The 18,201-nt window shown below is 42.3% G+C and overlaps 3 protein-coding genes across 6 annotated transcripts in view; 2 read left to right on the forward strand and 1 right to left on the reverse strand.

Annotated features, from left to right (window-relative positions):
• Window positions 1-1,119: 1,119 nt before the first annotated feature.
• Window positions 1,120-3,029, forward strand: LOC148078782 (dual specificity phosphatase 29-like). Its single transcript, XM_087793512.1, has 3 exons — window positions 1,120-1,286; window positions 2,058-2,275; window positions 2,775-3,029. The coding sequence occupies exons 1-3, from the start codon at window positions 1,159-1,161 to the stop codon at window positions 2,969-2,971; spliced, it is 543 nt and encodes a 180-aa protein (XP_087649638.1). The 5' UTR covers window positions 1,120-1,158; the 3' UTR covers window positions 2,972-3,029.
• A 1,729-nt stretch (window positions 3,030-4,758) lies between these two features.
• On the forward strand, window positions 4,759-8,542 carry LOC148078783 (dual specificity phosphatase 29-like). The gene is made up of 4 exons (XM_087792752.1): window positions 4,759-4,944; window positions 5,674-5,850; window positions 5,919-6,142; window positions 8,129-8,542. The coding sequence occupies exons 2-4, from the start codon at window positions 5,693-5,695 to the stop codon at window positions 8,350-8,352; spliced, it is 606 nt and encodes a 201-aa protein (XP_087648878.1). The 5' UTR covers window positions 4,759-4,944; window positions 5,674-5,692; the 3' UTR covers window positions 8,353-8,542.
• A 620-nt stretch (window positions 8,543-9,162) lies between these two features.
• Window positions 9,163-18,201, reverse strand: part of kat6b (K(lysine) acetyltransferase 6B) — a 173,238-nt gene continuing 164,199 nt past the window's right edge. For all 4 annotated transcript variants that reach the window (XM_087792747.1, XM_087792746.1, XM_087792745.1 and 1 more), the window contains exons 14-17: window positions 16,234-16,393; window positions 15,579-15,896; window positions 13,453-13,753; window positions 9,163-13,137 (exon numbers count right to left, since the gene is read on the reverse strand). In XM_087792747.1, the coding sequence (XP_087648873.1) occupies window positions 10,373-13,137; window positions 13,453-13,753; window positions 15,579-15,896; window positions 16,234-16,393 (3,544 nt within the window). In that variant the 3' untranslated portion in view covers window positions 9,163-10,372. The remainder of the gene's footprint in view (window positions 13,138-13,452; window positions 13,754-15,578; window positions 15,897-16,233; window positions 16,394-18,201) is intronic.

Raw genomic sequence — 18,201 nt, forward strand, 5'->3', positions numbered from 1 at the left:
CAAATTGTATTTAACCAGGTTCTGCCTTTCCTAGCCCTCAAGTTTATTGTACTTTGTCAGTGAATGGATCCCAGTCCAGAATTCTGATTCTGCAAGGCCTTCGCCTCAGCCTACCCATTCCTACAAGTTCTGCCACTTCTAACTTTATTGCCACCATGGACTATATTTATATTTAATTCTCATTTAACTATGCAGATAAAACCCAAAACTCCCTAATGGTGACATGTTAATATCAGCTACACTTTCAGTCACCTAAACAGTTCTCCCAATGTTAACCCCTGTGCCAACAAGCCAGTAAGACACAACAGTGTAAAAAAAAAACACAAATGTGTGATTAAATTGTTTTAAAGTGAAGATACATGTTGTCTCGCTTCAAGCAGGATGTTCTAAAGTTTAGGTCCCCTGAATGAGAAGGCTCAGTCAACTCTAAATTTTAATCGGGACTTTGGAGCTTCCAGCAAAGACCTTAAAGACCAATGTTGTTTATTAAAACCAGTTAGAAGCATAACTGCTAAAATAAGTTTAATGCTGTGTATGTAAACACCGTTAACTTCAATGGTATTGGAGGGTTGCTGATACTGGCTAAATATAGAACACTTTAAATAACTGTAACTATATTCAGTTAAATATAATTCAAGGCTGCCTTGGTGTTTGGTTCTATTTTTCTATTGCTTATTTTGTCTGTTAATACTGTTTTTGTGTGTCATATTCTTAACTTATTGTGTTTTATTCATCTCTTTTGTTTATATTACGTCATTCTTTTTTCTAATGTCACTTCAAAACAATCCTGTGTTGTGTTTACAGCACTGGCAACAAAAGTTTCTGATTCTGATTCTAAATCTTCGCCTAAACGACAGAGGCTGACACAATCGTTTTTTTTTAGTAGAAATGCGGCTGTACTTGTCATAACACAACCAGCCTGGTTTCTGTCATCCGAGGAAAAAATAGTTCTGCCCACACTCTGGCATCTTCAGCTGTCTCATTCCAACAGGGCTTGGCCTGTTGAGAAACTGTCCTGCTCAGATGACACACACAGCGGGTCTTGAGCTGACACAGGAGACAAACTTTTTAGAAACTCGAAATTCATGTATATTAATGTTGTTTATGTTCTTTGTCAGTTAGGGGACAATAAATGTTGACGCTCTAGTGATATAAGAGATGAGCAGAGAGGAGGAACCGGAGTATCAAACACCTCCCACCTGCGAGCTGCTTGGCCTTCTGCTGAAGAACAGGCGTCCCACTGGTGCCGTCAACAAGATATGGCCAAACCTCTACATTGGAGACGCGTAAGTGTTGGTCTCACTACGGATCCAGCAGCAATATGCTAATTTGAATGTGAATCTGTTGCTGCGAACGAGTCCAAGAATGACTGTTGAGATCTCATGTACATCTTGGAAACGCGAGATAGAGATAGATGGGTCGATGAACAGTCAAAAATTACAATAAATACAAAGACACAGAAGGGTCTTTCTCAGGGACACAGCGATATGGAAGTGAGATCAAACAAGTGAACTGTGCCGCCACTCTACCAAATATAGTTGAATCAGAATCAGAATTATTTTTATTCCCACTGTCAGTGAAGGGTTCCACCAACTAGGAGTGTGTTTTGGTACAGTGGGGCAACTTTAAACACGAAAAACTAAATCTTACATATATAAATAAAAATGCAATTTAGCCCTTTACATAGTGCAAGTTTCCACTAAAATATGTTTTTTTATTCGGACTACAAGAGCAATTGATAAACTGATAAACTGATAAACTGATAAAAGCATTATTTGGATAACTGTAAAAAGTACTGTTTTATATTAACATTTTGGAAAGATTTTTTTTTTAAATAATTCAGTAAGAAATATGTACGTCTCAAAAAAAAGGGAATAATCACCCTAGTTAAGTAACACACCCTACTATTTAGCAAAAGGGTGATTGAAAGGAGATATAAGGACATATATCAACTAAAGACATTGTATAGATTCCTCACTGATGAATTAATAAAGTTCATCCATGTGAAGAAAATAATTTCAAGTCCTTACAACTGCACAACTCTTTATATGTTTCAGGGCGACAGCTCAAAACAAAACACTGTTAGTGGATCTGGGCATCACCCATGTGGTGAATGCCGCAGATGGACCCCAGCACATCGACACGGGGCCACAATTCTACCAGGACATGGACGTACAGTACCACGGAGTCGAGGCAGCAGACTGTAAAGACTTTGACTTGAGACCTTTCTTCACCGATACTGCAGGATTTATCCACAATGCGCTTCAGAACAACGGTGAGTGACCCAAACAATAATTTAAGAAATTATGTCATTTGCCTTGAAGATTTTTTTTTTTGTTAAGATCTGCTTTGTTAGCATCAACCATTCTGTTCTATCCTGTTTGCAAAAACACATAAAAAATCTGAAGGTTATGACAAGAAGCGGCAGAATGAACACAAACTGACACTGACCAATTCCAACCTGAGGCTTCGGGTGTTTTTCAATGTAATACTGGTGCATTATAAAAAAGAACATTACTTTAAAGTCATAACAAAGTTTCTTACAAAAACTAAAGTTTTTATCCAGCTTTTAGCTCGGATTTGCAGAAAAATGTGTCAATGTAAATCTGAAATTTTAAACAACTTCTCTCTTAAACCTTAAAAAAAAAAATGTAAAGAAAGAATGGAAATGTTTAACAAAGTAAACCATTATTCAACAATAAGACATTTTAAACCAGGATTACAATCCATTTGAAAAATAAGTGGACAACAGGATTTTTTTTTCTCATCTGCAGGTACAGTTCTTGTCCACTGTGCTCGGGGGATCAGCCGCTCAGCGACACTCGTTCTCGCCTTCCTCATGATCAAAGAAAAGCTCTCTCTGCTGGAAGCCGTTCACACAGTTCGCAGACATAGAAATATTCTACCCAACACTGGATTTCTAGAACAACTCCAGGAACTGGACTTGACCCTGCAGAGGAAGAAGACTTGAGCAAAACTAGAGCCCACATGAAGTTTTTGGACAACACTATTTGGCCTGCACTGTTGGGTGAAGACGGTGTCAGATGTTTGGGTCGATGCCTGAGTGACCTGCCAGATGTCGGTCCTGGTTGCTGAGTTGAGAAGTAAGGGGAGGAGTCACGTCATTTATTACAACTATTATTGTCCATACTATTTTTGAAAAATACTGGCTTTGAAAAGTATGCTTGGATTAACAAAAACAGAAAATGGATTCACTCAAAAATCTAACCTATAAATCTACCAGATGTATATTTCATATATTCATATTAATCTGACAATACAAACCGTTTTAATAAAACAACATTTATAATTCAGAGTTGATAGTTTCAGCATCTTAAAGAAAAATAAGTGTTCTTAAACATCTTCTAACATCACAGAAACACTGTTTATTTACCTGTCATTAGTTATGTGTTCTTCTTCTGAAGAGTACATTTACATCTAATTTTACTGCCACAAACACGTTAAGAAACACAACAAAAATAATAAACGGGAACAGACAACTATCGAACCGTTGAATCAGTTGAAGTCAAATTAAAACTTATGTGTTTCCTTCCCTCTGTTGGGGCTTTCTCTCCATTCACGGTCTTCATTATTTGAACCGCAGAGCGGAGCTACATCTCTTCATCCAATCACACGGTCACAGCTCCTCCGTCGACCGATCATTACTGTCAGTCAAGTTTAAATCTCTGTCGCCTGCGATCAGTTTCTTCCTCCGCAACCCTTCCTCCTCCTCCTCCCCGCACACCTCCAGTCTTTATGGTTCAAGCTCTCATTGGATTCAGAATCTCTCCTTTTCCTCAGAGGCAGTTTTTCTTCTGTTGCTTTTGTGATCTGCCTGGACCTGTTTTCCTTATATTAGTGTTGGTTGAATAACTCTAGTTGCAAAAGTTGCATGCAAACTTACCTCCACCAGTGTCAAGACCCCATCAGAGGTGGACTATAAAACACATCTCTAACCCGCTATCAAACGCTGAAGATGAGGTCTGCCAAAGTTGTTGGCAATAAAAACATTAAAATATTTTCAAAAACCCTAAATTGTGTCTAAGTATCTCCTGCTTGAAATTATTAGTAATTAATATCATTAGAACAGACACAACGCTGCAGCCATTTATTCCATTATTGAACTCTAACTGTGTGAAAAAGACGTGTCTGAAGACTCTTGTGAGAGTGTACACAGATTCAGGCCAGAGTTTGAGGAGAGATGAAACACAGATGCCATGTTAAGACGAGATGCTGCATGAGAGGCAGGAGAGAGAACGAAGGGGGGGCTGTCAAAATAAAAAAAAAAAGGGAATTGAATATCACAAGTTTAACGATTTCTCTGTCAGCTTGAATGACGATGAAGACGCAGGAATGAAGGGGAAGAAACAGCAGCTTCCTCTAACCCACTCGTCGTCACACTCGAGGGTCGTTCATTCACAGCCCTGAATGGACCGTATGAAGAGAAATCAAACACACGTGTCGCCTCATGAAAGACCTCATCTGTCGAACTCTGACGGATCCAGCCTTCCTCGGAACATGGTCGCCGGATGTTGTGAGAGCGAAGGCTAAAAGAAAGTGACAGAATTTAAAGGAGCAACGGCTCAGAGTTCACTCCAGTCGACGTCGGTATCCTCTGGCGGAGTGCAAACTTTGAATAAGCAGCTTCCTGCCAGCAGCGAGGATTAAAGTTGTGTGTTTAGAAGTAGATGGCAGGGACTGGCTGCCCCCCCCCCCCCTGCCAAAGGCCTCCAGTGTGGCAGCTAAGGTTAAGGGGCCGCCACATCACAGACCTAAAAATATCCTCCTCATTTGATGCCCGTCACACAGCGGTTATACAATCTGTGCCCTGACTCGAGCCTGGAAGAATTAAACCCGCAAAGTGTTCTTGCCTTCAGGCACGACTTCACAACAAGCAGACGGGAGGACATAAAAGTATCCGGCATGAGAATGAAGGGATTGTGGGTGAGTCGTGATGCTTGAAATCGGAAATGTTCTGAAGACTGCAGAAGCTCAAACTGTTACATATGCGGATGAATGTCTATTGTTCTGTGAACTGACCATCATCTAGACCTGCATGTGTTACACACCAACCTCGGTCTTGTTTAAGTGACACACGTTACCTAGCAACCTGCATCACATGTCCAATGCATGTGTTTCATCAGTTATTTACATCCGTTATAGTGGTTGATAGACCGATCGGGATGTTTTTTTCACGATACTTATTCAATTTTTTTTTGTTTTTTCAACTCATATTTCATTTTAATTAAAGTTATTTTATGGTTGACATTTCATTAAAGTGTATACAAAATAAAACTTTTTTTTCCCATTTTTTATTTACGATTAACATGCAAATATTCAATGCATTTTTGTGATGCAATTGAACTTCCGGCCACTAGATCTTAGCGATGACTGAGGATGAGAGGATACAGTGGACTCCAGCAGCTTTTAAAGAAGATGTTTTGACATATATTGGTCGTAAAACAAATGAAAGCAGTTTTAACTTCGTCAAGAGTCATGTGGTCTGTAATTTATGCGCCACCAGAGTCAAGTACTCAACAATACTACAAATATATCCTTGTTACTACAGTATCACAAACATATCGTAAACAACAGAGCCAACGTTGACTGACCTGACTGACGGTTGTGTAGTTGAAACACTTTCAAATTCATTGACTGTTTCTTCCTCCAAAGTGACGAAACATGCGAGAGAATGGCATCAAGCGATAAGATCTACTGCAGAGAACAATCCAGCGTCGCAGACGAGTACGTGACACCCGGCAGCTACGAGCTGGACAAGATCCTCAACCGTGGGAGCGTGGTGTACACTCATGTCAACGAAGTGTGGCCCAATGTTTACATCGGAGACGAGTGAGTGACGAACCCCGACTCCCAACAAACAAAGTCATGAACACACTATTTCCACTGGTTACACACAGGCAGACTGCCAAAGACAAACACAATCTGAAGAGACTCGGTGTCACGCACATCCTGAACGCGGCGGAGGGGACGTGGAACAGCGTGGACACGGGGGCTGGTTACTATGGCGACATGGATGTGGTGTATTATGGTGTGGTGGCAGAAGACGTCGCGACGTTCGACCTCAGTCAGTACTTTCACTCGGCTGCTCGCTTCATAGAAGACACACTAAGAAACCCTCAGAGTAAGTGATGACACTAGTTCTGTTCAGCGCTCCTTCCTCGCCTCCAAACAATTGCTCTTTTCCACAAGAACCCTACTTTAAACGTATGAAACACATCTATATAAAATAAGTATCATTGAGGGCAAGACAGGGCAGGATTATTCTGTGAGAAATGAGAAATTGAGCCAGAAATCGAAATATTATAAACCCTTGTGTTATCTCAGGGTCAAGGTGACCCAGACGCCTGAAAACGAATGTGTTTGTGGTATCCCTTCTGATGTCTGTGGGTCAAGTTGAACGACCCCCCTGGCTTTCTCCCTGCAGTGGTGGAGGTCACCTTGACCCAGAGATAGCACAAGGGTTTATATCAAGGGATACTACAAACACACAGGTTAAAAAGTTAGAAACATAGGGTAGTAAACATAGTTTTCATATTTTTAAATATACCTCTCAGTGTTGTGTAAACCTGACTAGCATTTAAAAATACACAGAAATAAAAAATCAATGACTAAAAAGCTCTTTCTCTGATGAAAGAGTCAAACCCCTGTGTAATGGATCTTTTCTGTGTTTAACCATTTGAACCAAATCATAACTGAATAAAATATAAACTTTAAAATGTACTTCAGAGTCAGCATATTTATTTAATAAAGTCCTTATTACTGCAACAGATCTCTCAACTGTCCATAGTCGTTTGTCTGTGTGAGCCTCTGTCTCTTACCCTGAGCACCTGATATTCTTATAATCCAATAAACGGTGGAAAATGACGAGTATGATTTTTGTTGAAGGTTTTACAACTTTTAAATTGTTCTTAAACAATACAAATATTAATAGAAGTAACATGATGTTTTCATTTTGGTTAATGCGATGAAAATATTGGGAACACGACAAAAGGAACATTAAATGTACAGATGACCTAGATTTGAGCTCAATGCTTAATGTATGCAGATGACACTGTTTTCTTTGTTCACTCATGATCACACCAAAGACACTAGTATCACCTGACCCAGACATACATGTTCATAGAGAAAAAAACAACATATTGTCAGCCAATATAAATATCTTGGTATAATTATAGATTCAGAGCTTTCCTTTAAAGACCATATTGGAAAATTGTAAAAAAAAAAAAAAGAAAAGAAAGAAGGTAAATCTATAAAATGTTCATTCAATTCGAAATGAAATATCTACAGAAGCCGCAAAAATGTACTTGCATTTGATGTTTTTTAGTGACTTCAACTATTACCTAACAAGCTGGTCCCAGGAAGGTCAGAGTTTCAAAAAAAACATTGTGAATCCTGTAAAAACAAGCAATTAAAGTTATGGAAAAAAAACCTATTATAACTGTGCAATCTTAAGAAAACACAGTATTTTAAACTGGGACAGTATTCATACATTTGCAGACTTAACATTGGCATGAATTGGCTCCAGATCCTCTGGTAGAGTTCATCAGCCAAAGAAACAACCTTGATCGTGTCACTCGAGGCTCTGTCAGAGGTGACTGTTATGTTCCTCTGCACAGGAGCACCTTCAGTAAGTCGGCCTGGTCAGTAAGAAGTGCAAGTGTGTGGAACTCTGTACCTGAGGAGGCTAAACTGTTCACAACGTACAAGGCCTTAACAAAAAAATATTAAAAAGTTGCCTTCTCAGCAACTACAGCTGCCAACACTAGAAGATAAGATTGTTTTTTGTCTTATTTAATTGTATAGTAAGTGTTTGAATATGGGTTTTGTAGTATATTGTATGTGTATTATGTTTTTTTTAAATTACATTTCCTTGCCTATTGCACCATGACCAGGGGACTACAGATGAAAACTAGCATTTTGGCTAATTCTGGCTTTTTTAACCACATGTAATCAAGTGTTTTATGAAGTTACACTGTCTCCTTTTAAATAAACTCATTTGAAATTTGGAGAGTTGGAGTAAACTCTGCATACAAAAAACAAATAAATATTTGAACATAACTAGACAATTATTTGTTTTGACACGATGAATACAACTCTGTACCTGCAGACAAACTGCTGGTCCACTGCGTGATGGGGCGGAGTCGCTCGGCCACCCTCTTCCTCGCCTTCCTCATGATCTGTGAGAACAAGACTTTAGTGGAGGCCCTCGAACAGGTCAAGTCCCGCAGGAGGATCATCCCGAACTGGGGCTTCCTGAAGCAGCTGAGAAAGCTGGACATGGACCTGCAGAGTACCAGGATCTCCAGAGAGGAGCCTGAGGTCAAGAGATGAAGGTTTAGAAACCGCTTCAAGCAACCTTTAAAACCACATGATTGTGTAACCTGACCGATGTCTCAAGGAGACCTCCTGAGGGATCAATAAAGTTTTACCTTACCTTATATATTTATGCACTGGTTTAATAACATAATTAGTTTGCAGGCTGTTCGACACAAATGAGGCAGAACATTATGACCAATGCCTGCTGAAGTTTTTGATACTGAACATCTGGCTATTGTGGCCTCTGTAGGTGGTCAACATTAAATGTTAAAATGTACGAACCATAAATTAAGGTCTAAAGCAAAGTTTCCGAACTTTGCATGAACTTGAATCACATGACAGATCACTGTGTAAAAAGGTCACAAAATGTCACACATTTGAGGAAGTACCAAGATGTATTCTAAACACATTACTGTGTGAATATTGTAAATGCATTTGATTTGAATGTAATATATTTAATACACATTTTACAAGTTACTTACTGATTCAAAACGGTGTCAATTTATTCTGCCAGTTTATTTTAGACTTTCCTTGTAATGTTTATTACATGGGTTTTGTCGCTTTTTTTGTTTGTAGAATATATGAAGAAAAATTTAAATTTATCATCAACTTCTAGATCGTACGGACTTAAAAATGCTTAAACACTCTTGATTACGACTGTTTTCACCCCGAGATATTATCTCCACAGTTAAATTAAGCGTTAATGAATTTATACAGTCATGAAAAAGAAGGTTGGCTGCGACTCACGGAACAAACATATGATGATAAACTTGGTTCATTTGGTTCGGCTTGATTCTCAATTAAAGAAGATCAAACATGAACATGGTCAATCATAATTTATTCTTCTGCTAAAATGTACAACATTTGAAGTGACTGACAAAAAGCAGAAAAGTCATAAATACAAGGATGTCAATCTGTCTGAGTTTGTGCACATAGCCAGGGACCCCCTCCCCACCCTGCCCCAGACCTCGGAGCCCACTAAGCCATTCTGACTGCGACTGTACAGGTACAAAGGCTACAAAAGAGCAATAGAAACAAACACGGGTACAAGTAGCGAATTACATGCGGTTCAATAGCTTAGTTTGGTCTATTCACAGGCTCTATTCTCTAGACTTCGGTAAAATATAAATCCGACATTTTATAAAGATAGAAAACAAACCTACAGATGGAATGAAAACGTAGCTTTTTTAAAGGCATTATGTAAAATAACTTTGGACTAAAATTTATAGTTATTCGTCAATATAATTATTTACTTCTTTGAAATTCTGCCCCACTTCCGGACACATTTGAAATGTTGTCAGGGTACAAACACTGAGATATGCTTTTTCGACAGAAATCTGTCTGATTTATTCAACAGAAAGCTGCCTCGAGGAGATCCGATACAAAAAGACTTCAGATTTATACATACATAGCAATAAAACCTCTCAAACAGAACAGGAAACAGGACTCAGTTACATTGTTTTTTTTTACATTATTAAAATTAACAAAATATAGTTTCATCTTTCTCCCCGTGGAGGGAAACCTAGTAAAGGCCAGACAGCTTTCAAATGGCTTGCTAGTAAGCACAACACTTGTACAGTACTACTCAATGCACTGTCACTAACAGAGACTGAAGCATGCTAGTTGTCACTTTACAAAATAAGTACAATAATTTAAATATACAAAGGCATGAGTATAGTACAAACTCATCGTCAGCACTGTTTGACAGAGACACTGAACAGGTTCCAACAGCCATTTGTAGCAGGCACGTAGAATGGCTTGGTTTGAGGCTGCTACACGACGGCAAGATCACTGACCAACTTCTCTACGCCCGGACCTGCTGCAAAGACACATCAGAGACACCAACACTCATTAAATAGATTCTCATCGTAACGATGTAAGGCTTCCCATCTGGAGGAACAAAAATACTTCCAAAGTTCAGTCGAGCGAGAAGATTTTTGCATTCTTTCCAAGTGCTGCTGCTGGTTTTTTAAGTCAATAAAAGACACGGAAACGAAAACGAGGCCCGGCCCGGCGGCTGAGGACACGAGGACCGTTACCGCCTGATGAAAGGCCCTTTCAGGGATTGCTTGGACATGCTTGTGTTCATGTAACCATGGTGACCAGCTGGAGGGTACACCATGTTGCCATGTGGCGCCTGCATGGGCTGCTGGGGATATGGCTGTGTTCCCATCATGCCCATCTGCATAGAGTACTGGGTCGACTGGTTCATGTAGGCGTGGTTGCCGTGGTAGCTGCTGTTCATCATGGGCTGGCTCATGCTGTAGCCGTTCATGGCGTTGAGCGAGGGCATGTTCATGGAGTTGTAGGCGGGCGCCGGCATGATGTTCACGCTCATGTTCATGCGCGGCATGGCGGCCAACGTCCGGGACGGCGCCTGCATGGCCATGGTCTGCGCCGGCCGCGCGTACATCTGCTGCTGGTGGTGCGACAGCGGGGCGGACTTGGAGCGCGACGACATGTGACCCTTGGAGCTGAGCTGAGTCTGGATTCTTTGAGACGGTGGGATGCCCATGTTGCGCTGCAACATCATGGCGGGAGGGGAGTTGAGGTTGGGAGGGGGGGTCATGGTGGCCTGCACCTGAGGGTTGGGGACTCGATGAGGGGTCTGGGAGAGGGACACGAGACTGGAGTGCTGCGAGGAGAGCGATGGGCTGTTTGCATATGAGGTGATGGGGTGGGAGGCCGAGTGGTTGAAGGGCAGCGAGCGCGGGTGCTCGATGAAGGTGTTGGTGAACTGCTGCAGCTTGGCCAGGCTCAGGCCTGACGTCTGGGCGTAGTGCCCGCCGCTGTACTCCCCCTGGTGGTTGAGCCGCTCGTACAGGCTGAAGTTGGCGCCGCCGGATTCGGGGATGTCGGCCAGCTGCATGGTGGCGGTGAAGTTGGGGGGGATGGTGCACTGACTCATGGGGTCCTGTTGGCCGTGTTGATTGTGAACGTTCTGCTGAACGTGCTGATTGTGCTGGCTCAGCTGATTGTGCTGCAGGTGGTGGGCGGGGTTGTGGCTGTGCTGGTTGTGGGGATTGTGTTGAGCGTGTTGGCTGAGCTGATTGTGTTGGCTGTGTTGATTGTGTTGGCTGTGTTGATTGTGTGTGGCGTGCCTGCTGTGAGAAGCGTGTTGGCTGCGCTGCGTGTGCTGGCTGTTGCTGGGGGGTCTCTCCACCACGATGCAGCCCTGCGGAGACTTGACGTTGCAGTGCTGGGGTGAGCTCAGGCTGTTCTGCTGAATCATGCCGCAGCTCCCGGGGTTGACCATTTGCTGGCTCACGGCGCAGCTGCTCTGGGTCAGGCCGCTCGGAGGGATGCCACCGTAGGAGCAGCTGTTCTGGGAGGGGCCCGCCCCGCAGATGCTGGAGTCGTAGCTGCTCGGGTTCTCATAGTTCTCCGTGGTGCTCTCGATGCTGCCCAGGTCGCTGAAGCCGCTGTCCACCACCTGCTGCGAGTGGTCCGAGACAGAGGGCACGTCCATCATGGGACTGGTCTCCATGTTGTGCAGGGATGGAATTGAGATGGCACTCTGGTCCGGGCTGATTTGGGTGTAGTTGCTCTCCAGGATGGACACGGCTGGACTGCTCACGGAGCGGACCGACTGGCTTGGATGGGACTGAGCAGATGATAAGGGACTACTGTGATCCGATGGGGGACAGTCGTCCAGCGGAGTGACATGGGGGCTCTGGGGGACACGCGTGTAGGTCTGGAGTGTCCGACAGGCTTCCTGACTCTCAGCACAGTCTTGGAAAAGAGGCTCTTGGCGGCTCTCCTGCGTCAGAGACTGAACAGCCTGCACAGTTTCTGAATCTGTCTCGACACAGACCGTGGGATCTTCCCTCGCAGCAGGACTGACAGACACCTTCTCTTCCGGCGGCGGGGGTACGTGTTCAATCAGAAGAGGAGGTAGATTCCTCTTTTCAGACTCTGACACAATTTCATCATGGCCTGCTGTGACGGGGGTTTCTGTGGCGGGCTGCAACCTTTCTGTCTTTTCCTCCGTCGCTCCCGCATGTTCAGTCTCCACCACAAAAGCCGACTCTTCGTTGTCCACTGGAGATGCACACTGGCTCGGTTTAGACGGGTCTTCTGTCGGCTCCGACAAAGGAGTTGAGTCCCCCAGAGTGTCTCCTGAACTCTTCTCAGAGTCGACTTTGCTCTCAGAATCGCCAGCTTTCTCACCGTCTTGTTTCTCATCTTGAGCTTCAGCCTTTTCTCTCTGCTCGTCCTCATCTTCATCGCCGCCACCACCAAGCACCTCCTCGCCCCCTGTGCTGTTCTTCAGCTCTCTGCAGCAAGACTCCTGCTCATGATCGCTTTCCTGCTGTTCATCCTCAGGAGGCCCGAACGGCTCAATCCTGTCCTGGGCTCCCGGCGTTCTTGCAACAGGGGTTGTGAAAGGAGACGCATCAGGAGAGCCAGCAGGTGAGGCAACAGGTGAACAAATGGGTGAAGCCGACGCCGATCCTTCAGAGGAGCTGGACTTGTGGGAGAGGTAGTCAGCTGGGCTCGGGGGCCCGGAGGAGACCCTCCTCAATGCTTTTGGGACAACCGAGTGTCTCGCTGCTCTGCTGGTCTCCTTTTCAATAACATGGTCATGGTCGGGTTCCGTCTTCACTCCGTCGTGATGAAGGTGGACGTGTTCAGCCTCCAGCGGCGTCTCAGGGGGAGTGTAAAGGTTAAGCTTGAATCCCATCTTTCGCTCGTTCTTCAGCCTCCACTTAGGAGGACCTCGCTTCACACCTTTTGGCCAGCCTTTCTTTCGTTTCATTGGCCGAGGTCTGCTGGGTCTCTTGGAGAAATCTTGAGTGCCTATAAATGACAAGAGACATAAAAAATAAATATACTTTAAAGTTGGAACATTTGTAAAAAGTGGCCACAACTTCTCAGTCACATTAAAACATTACTTAGACCAAAATAAACTGCATACATAATATGTATGTTACTGTTAAACATTTCAAGTAGCTTCATCTGGATTTAGGGAATAGTCTGGATGCCATTGAGTTCTTGACAAAAGAAGACATTCAGGATTGTGTCATCGTCATAAATAATGTCTTCACTTCAAGATGTAAAAGAAGTGGAAAAACAATCGAATGATCCCAAAACCACAACCTTCACAGTAATTACCTGAACTCCAGAAGTGGTGGTGATACTTCTGTGCATTCTTCTCCAGCCGTGGGCGACCCCGTCGCCTTTTAACAGGTGCCGTCTGCGCCTTGTCCTCTTCATCCTCCTCCTCATCTTCATCATCGTCCTCATGCACCTCGCCCACCCTGCAGGTGCGCTGGAGAAGAGGCATGGGACGCTCGTCCTCGGAGTTGTCGAAGGGCTCGTTTAGAACCTCGGTGGTTTCCGAGATGGTTTCTGTCGTCACGCTGCTGTTTATCCTCTTCCTCTTTCGGCCTTTCTTCTTCAGCATAACATTCCTCTGTAACAAGAAATAATAATAATAAAAAAAACACATTTCAAGAATTACAATAGGTTTTTGTTTATACATTTATAACTTATGGACTCTATTTATATCTGTCAGTTTTTTTAATATGTTCAATGGCATCATTTAAAGAATATACATTTATAGATAGAAATAAGAACAAGTGGAAAATTATCTAACAGTTGAACTACTCCAAAGGTAATGGTCTAGATCTCTCGACTCTGTAGGCATAAAAGACTATTATTATTTTCTGCTTAAATGACATACATGACACTAAAATAAGCACGTCTCCTTACAGCCCAGTCCACATAAATCAACACACAACATAGCTTGTCGTCAAAATCAAGTATAATGTTTGTGTACTTCATCTCCAGCAACTTAAAAATAATGAAATTATAGTCGTTCTCAGTTGAGCAGTAAATTATTTTCATAAAATCTGCCCCTAATCTGATTATTCACGGGATAAAGTATCATTGGAACTTTGATGTGTTCAGAGGAATAGCCGTTAACGATGATAAAATGAATTTCATAACTTCATTAATCATCCTTGTGATATAAAAAGGGGCTTATTTGCAAAATAATTCAGGGACTGCTCCCACAATTATAGTGTTGTTCTGTCTGCAGGCTCAGGGACAAAGATGATTGATGGAATACACAGATTATTTAAGTGAGGAAAGTGGGATGAAACCTCAAATGTAGTTTCAACATGACCACATACACATGACAGCAGGACACAGATAAAGCCGTGAAAATAAGCCTAAAGTACTTCTATTGTTTAGTAAAATAAATGTATTCACAGTTGGAAAAAAAAATGGGTTCAAACGCAATTACAACAAGCATCATATTTGAATCCTCAACGTTCTTTCATATGCTGCTGAGCTCAGGTTTCGCTCCGTCACAGCTCAATGTTGTATAGCTGTGATAGGTTCAAGCACTCACTGACCCCCATTAATGGAATAATCGGAAAGGCAAACGGAAAGGCAAACATTCAAACATTCGTGCCAGACTAGTTCTCACGTAGAAGTGTCAACAAATGGGAATGTATCAAAATCAGCTTTACTGAAATTGTTTTCAGGCATTTCTTAATCTGTGAGAATTTGTCAAGCAGGCGATAGAAAGCTGGTATGTCAATGCAGAATTATTCAGGCGCTCAGATGAGCGTTGCGGTGGAAAACCAGGATTAAATAGCGCACTGTATTCCCAACTGAACCCTTAGAGCTATGCATCCTGGAGTGGAAAACCACAAATTAGACGGTCAGAGGGAGACAGACCACAGTCTATCATTAACATTCTCCTGTTTGTTGCCTCAACTGCTGCCTCATTCAACTGCCACTGTTCCCAAATCCTTCACAAGAAGAATGTGAAATCAATACAGCAAATACTGCATTTAATAAACTGTAAAAGCCACTGCTGGGTTGATTCACTGCTCTGTTATTATTGAATGTGTCTCCCTGACACACTGCAGCTGCCTGTAATACTCTCTCCGGCACAAGGGGGCAGTGCCATCTAGACACTGCGGACGTGAGCAGGACACTAGAGGGCATTAAATTAAGTACGACCGCTGACAATAGTACAAGGTTTAACCTGCGCAGTGGCCACATCAGCACTGAGAACAACAATCTATTATCTGCAGGCTCACATGGAGCCTGAGGGAGCAACCTTTCAGCGAGAGCATGAATATTTACCACCTCGCGCCGTTACACGGCCTTTAATGAGGGGAAGTATCTACTGATGTACATCCACGAGAGGAAAACTCCAGATAATCAATATGATAACTACACAGGGACCAACAGACTTGTGGATCCCCGGCAATAAAAGGCACCTTTCTCTTGGCTGCAAGTGCCGCGTGGGCTTTCGTCAGAGTGGGAGCTGAGCCATCCAAGAATTCCTCGTCATCGTCGTCGTCGTCGTCCTCCTCTTCCTCATCATCGTCGTCATCATCATCATCATCATCATCATCACTGGACTCCTGTCTCCGCTGGATGCGTCTGGACCAGGGCGGCGCGGGGCGGCGCTCGTAGGTTCTGAAAGGAACCTTGCAGTGGACTTTGGTGAGAGGCTGCCGGCTACAGTGAGTCATCATGTAGCTCTCTCTCTCCTCTTTCTCCCAGCAACTGGCCTGCTCCTTCAGACGCTCCGCCTGGTAATTGAACAGACAAGACGCATTATCCCCGGGAACACTGCGTGCACGTCTGGCAGTGATGGGTAATGGGAAAACAAGGGATGGAGAATTAACATTGTGACAAATGAATCACTGCAGGATACTGATTGGATGTTTGCCTTTAATTTCCGTTAAGTAACTGTCCAAAGATTGCATTTCACGGCCAATTCAATATTATCAAGTATTTGGGGACGCAGAGCAACATTACATCCGCTCTGCCTCTTAATGCCCTCAACGTGAACTCGCCAGCTAATCATGCAAACACTAAGTGGGTGTAAACAAACAACGCGTCTTGATTAATCAGGAGTGAACCTACGTCCATCTCCGCCTCCCTCTCCTCCTCAGACAACACCGTGTTGAGTGCAGCCGAGCGTGTCCAGCCCAGGGCTTCGGGGTCCACCTCGTAGAGGCGTGGACACGCCCTGATCTTGTCCATGTGCCGCTGAATCATTCGCTCTCTTCTCACCAACACGATCCTGCAGCATCAGGACAAGGAGTTGAAAAGAAAGAGATATTGATTAAGATACTTCATCTATAAAAACACCATTTAGAAGGAGAATGACTTTATATTAATGAACCCATTGAAACTGTCGTCTTTCAAAGAGTAAATAGCAGCAGAACAACTGAGACAAGTTCAGAGTAATAGAATTGTTACTAGAACAAGTCAGTGGGAGGTGAAGTAGAGAAAAGACAGAATCTAAAAACGGATGAATCTCCAAGATAAACACATCCTAGTTCTTTGTTTTATTACATAGCCCGACTGAAAAAACCCCTCTTCTCTCGTTTATAGATTTAACTAGCTGGAATATTTGAATTTTCATTGAGCTGAGACCGAGTTTCCCTCACTGTAAAATCTTCACAGAGAAATCAGTAGTCTAGACATATACTTTGTAAATTTAAAATTGTAAGATTTTTTGAAGTCTATAGGACATTAATATCAAGCAGCGACAGAATATTTAATATATACATGTATCAAAGACTCAAATGACATTTCTGAATTACAACATGATTGTAGAGTGGCTCCATCTTTGCTCAACAATAATGAGTTAACTATAGAACCTCCCATCAACAGGTGAAGAATTAAGGAAAATTGTGAGAAGGCAACAGTAGTGCCTAAAAATGATAACATTAGATCACCCTGTTGACCAAAATAAAAAGTAAACTTTATTTTTATTTCTAAAGTTTTACTCAATGCTGACGCATATACGTGCTCAGGAAATAACAGTTGGAACCTAAAGATCAAATGAAAAGCCTTTTATAACCGATAATGATTCATTCTTATATGACATTGCATTTGTGCCTTTCAGTCCATATTCACTTTATCGTTTCACAACTTTAGACTATATTTGGCACATTACCCACATTTTAGTAGTTTAATAGTGGCTTCACCATTTTTAGTTAAATAAAAACATGGCAGTGGCTGAAATGTCACATCAGCAGCAACAAAATAAAAAGATGAACCTTCAATCTTATGTTTAAGAAAGAAGCTCTATAATTCTCTCCAGGTAAATGTCAGCTCTTTCCTCACAGCTCGTTTGTGAACACTCGCATCCATTGTAGATTACAAAAGCTTATATAATGATGATGACAGCAGCAAACTGATGAACACTTTGGTTGTCACACAGCTGCCTTAGAGGAAGAACTGTAGAAAACCCTAGAGGGACCAAAACTAATTGATGCGACACTAGTTCATAGACATGACAATGGTAATTATATTATTTTTCCAAAGTCATATTAGCAGGTGAATCTTAAGATGTCAGGATGTTATTTTGGTAAAAAAAACAAAACATCTTTTGCATGCTCCTGCTGATTCAGCGTTATGCTCGGTTGTACTTTCTATAGACTTCATATTTGTGTTTTTCATGTTGTGTCATTTTATTTTTGTTGTTTTATCCGTGGGATGGTCTTAGAACTTAGAACATCAAACATTACAAAAGTTGGGGACCCTGGTCTTTCCTCATGATCCCTTCAAGTTGTATTGTTGACCACTGTTCAATAATATCTTAATGTGACTCATAACAGTGATGTTATCACACCAAGCAAATCTCTTAAAATATCTGCCAATTTCTTTTAGGACACCAATTAAAAATATTCCCCTTTTTACCTCAGTGTGACAATAATACTGAAATAGACAAACCTCTTATAGTAATTACTTTAAGAAACAGAAAAATCATACACCAAACCAACCCCCGTCATTCACATACTTAAGTTATTACACTTTCTAAAATCATTTTCTCACAAGCGGCAAAATGTCATGATCTACAAATGTTCTAGCTTTAATCAA

This window comes from Callionymus lyra, chromosome 6 (assembly GCF_982586985.1).
Source record: "Callionymus lyra chromosome 6, fCalLyr1.hap1.1, whole genome shotgun sequence".
Classification (NCBI taxonomy): domain Eukaryota; kingdom Metazoa; phylum Chordata; class Actinopteri; order Syngnathiformes; family Callionymidae; genus Callionymus; species Callionymus lyra.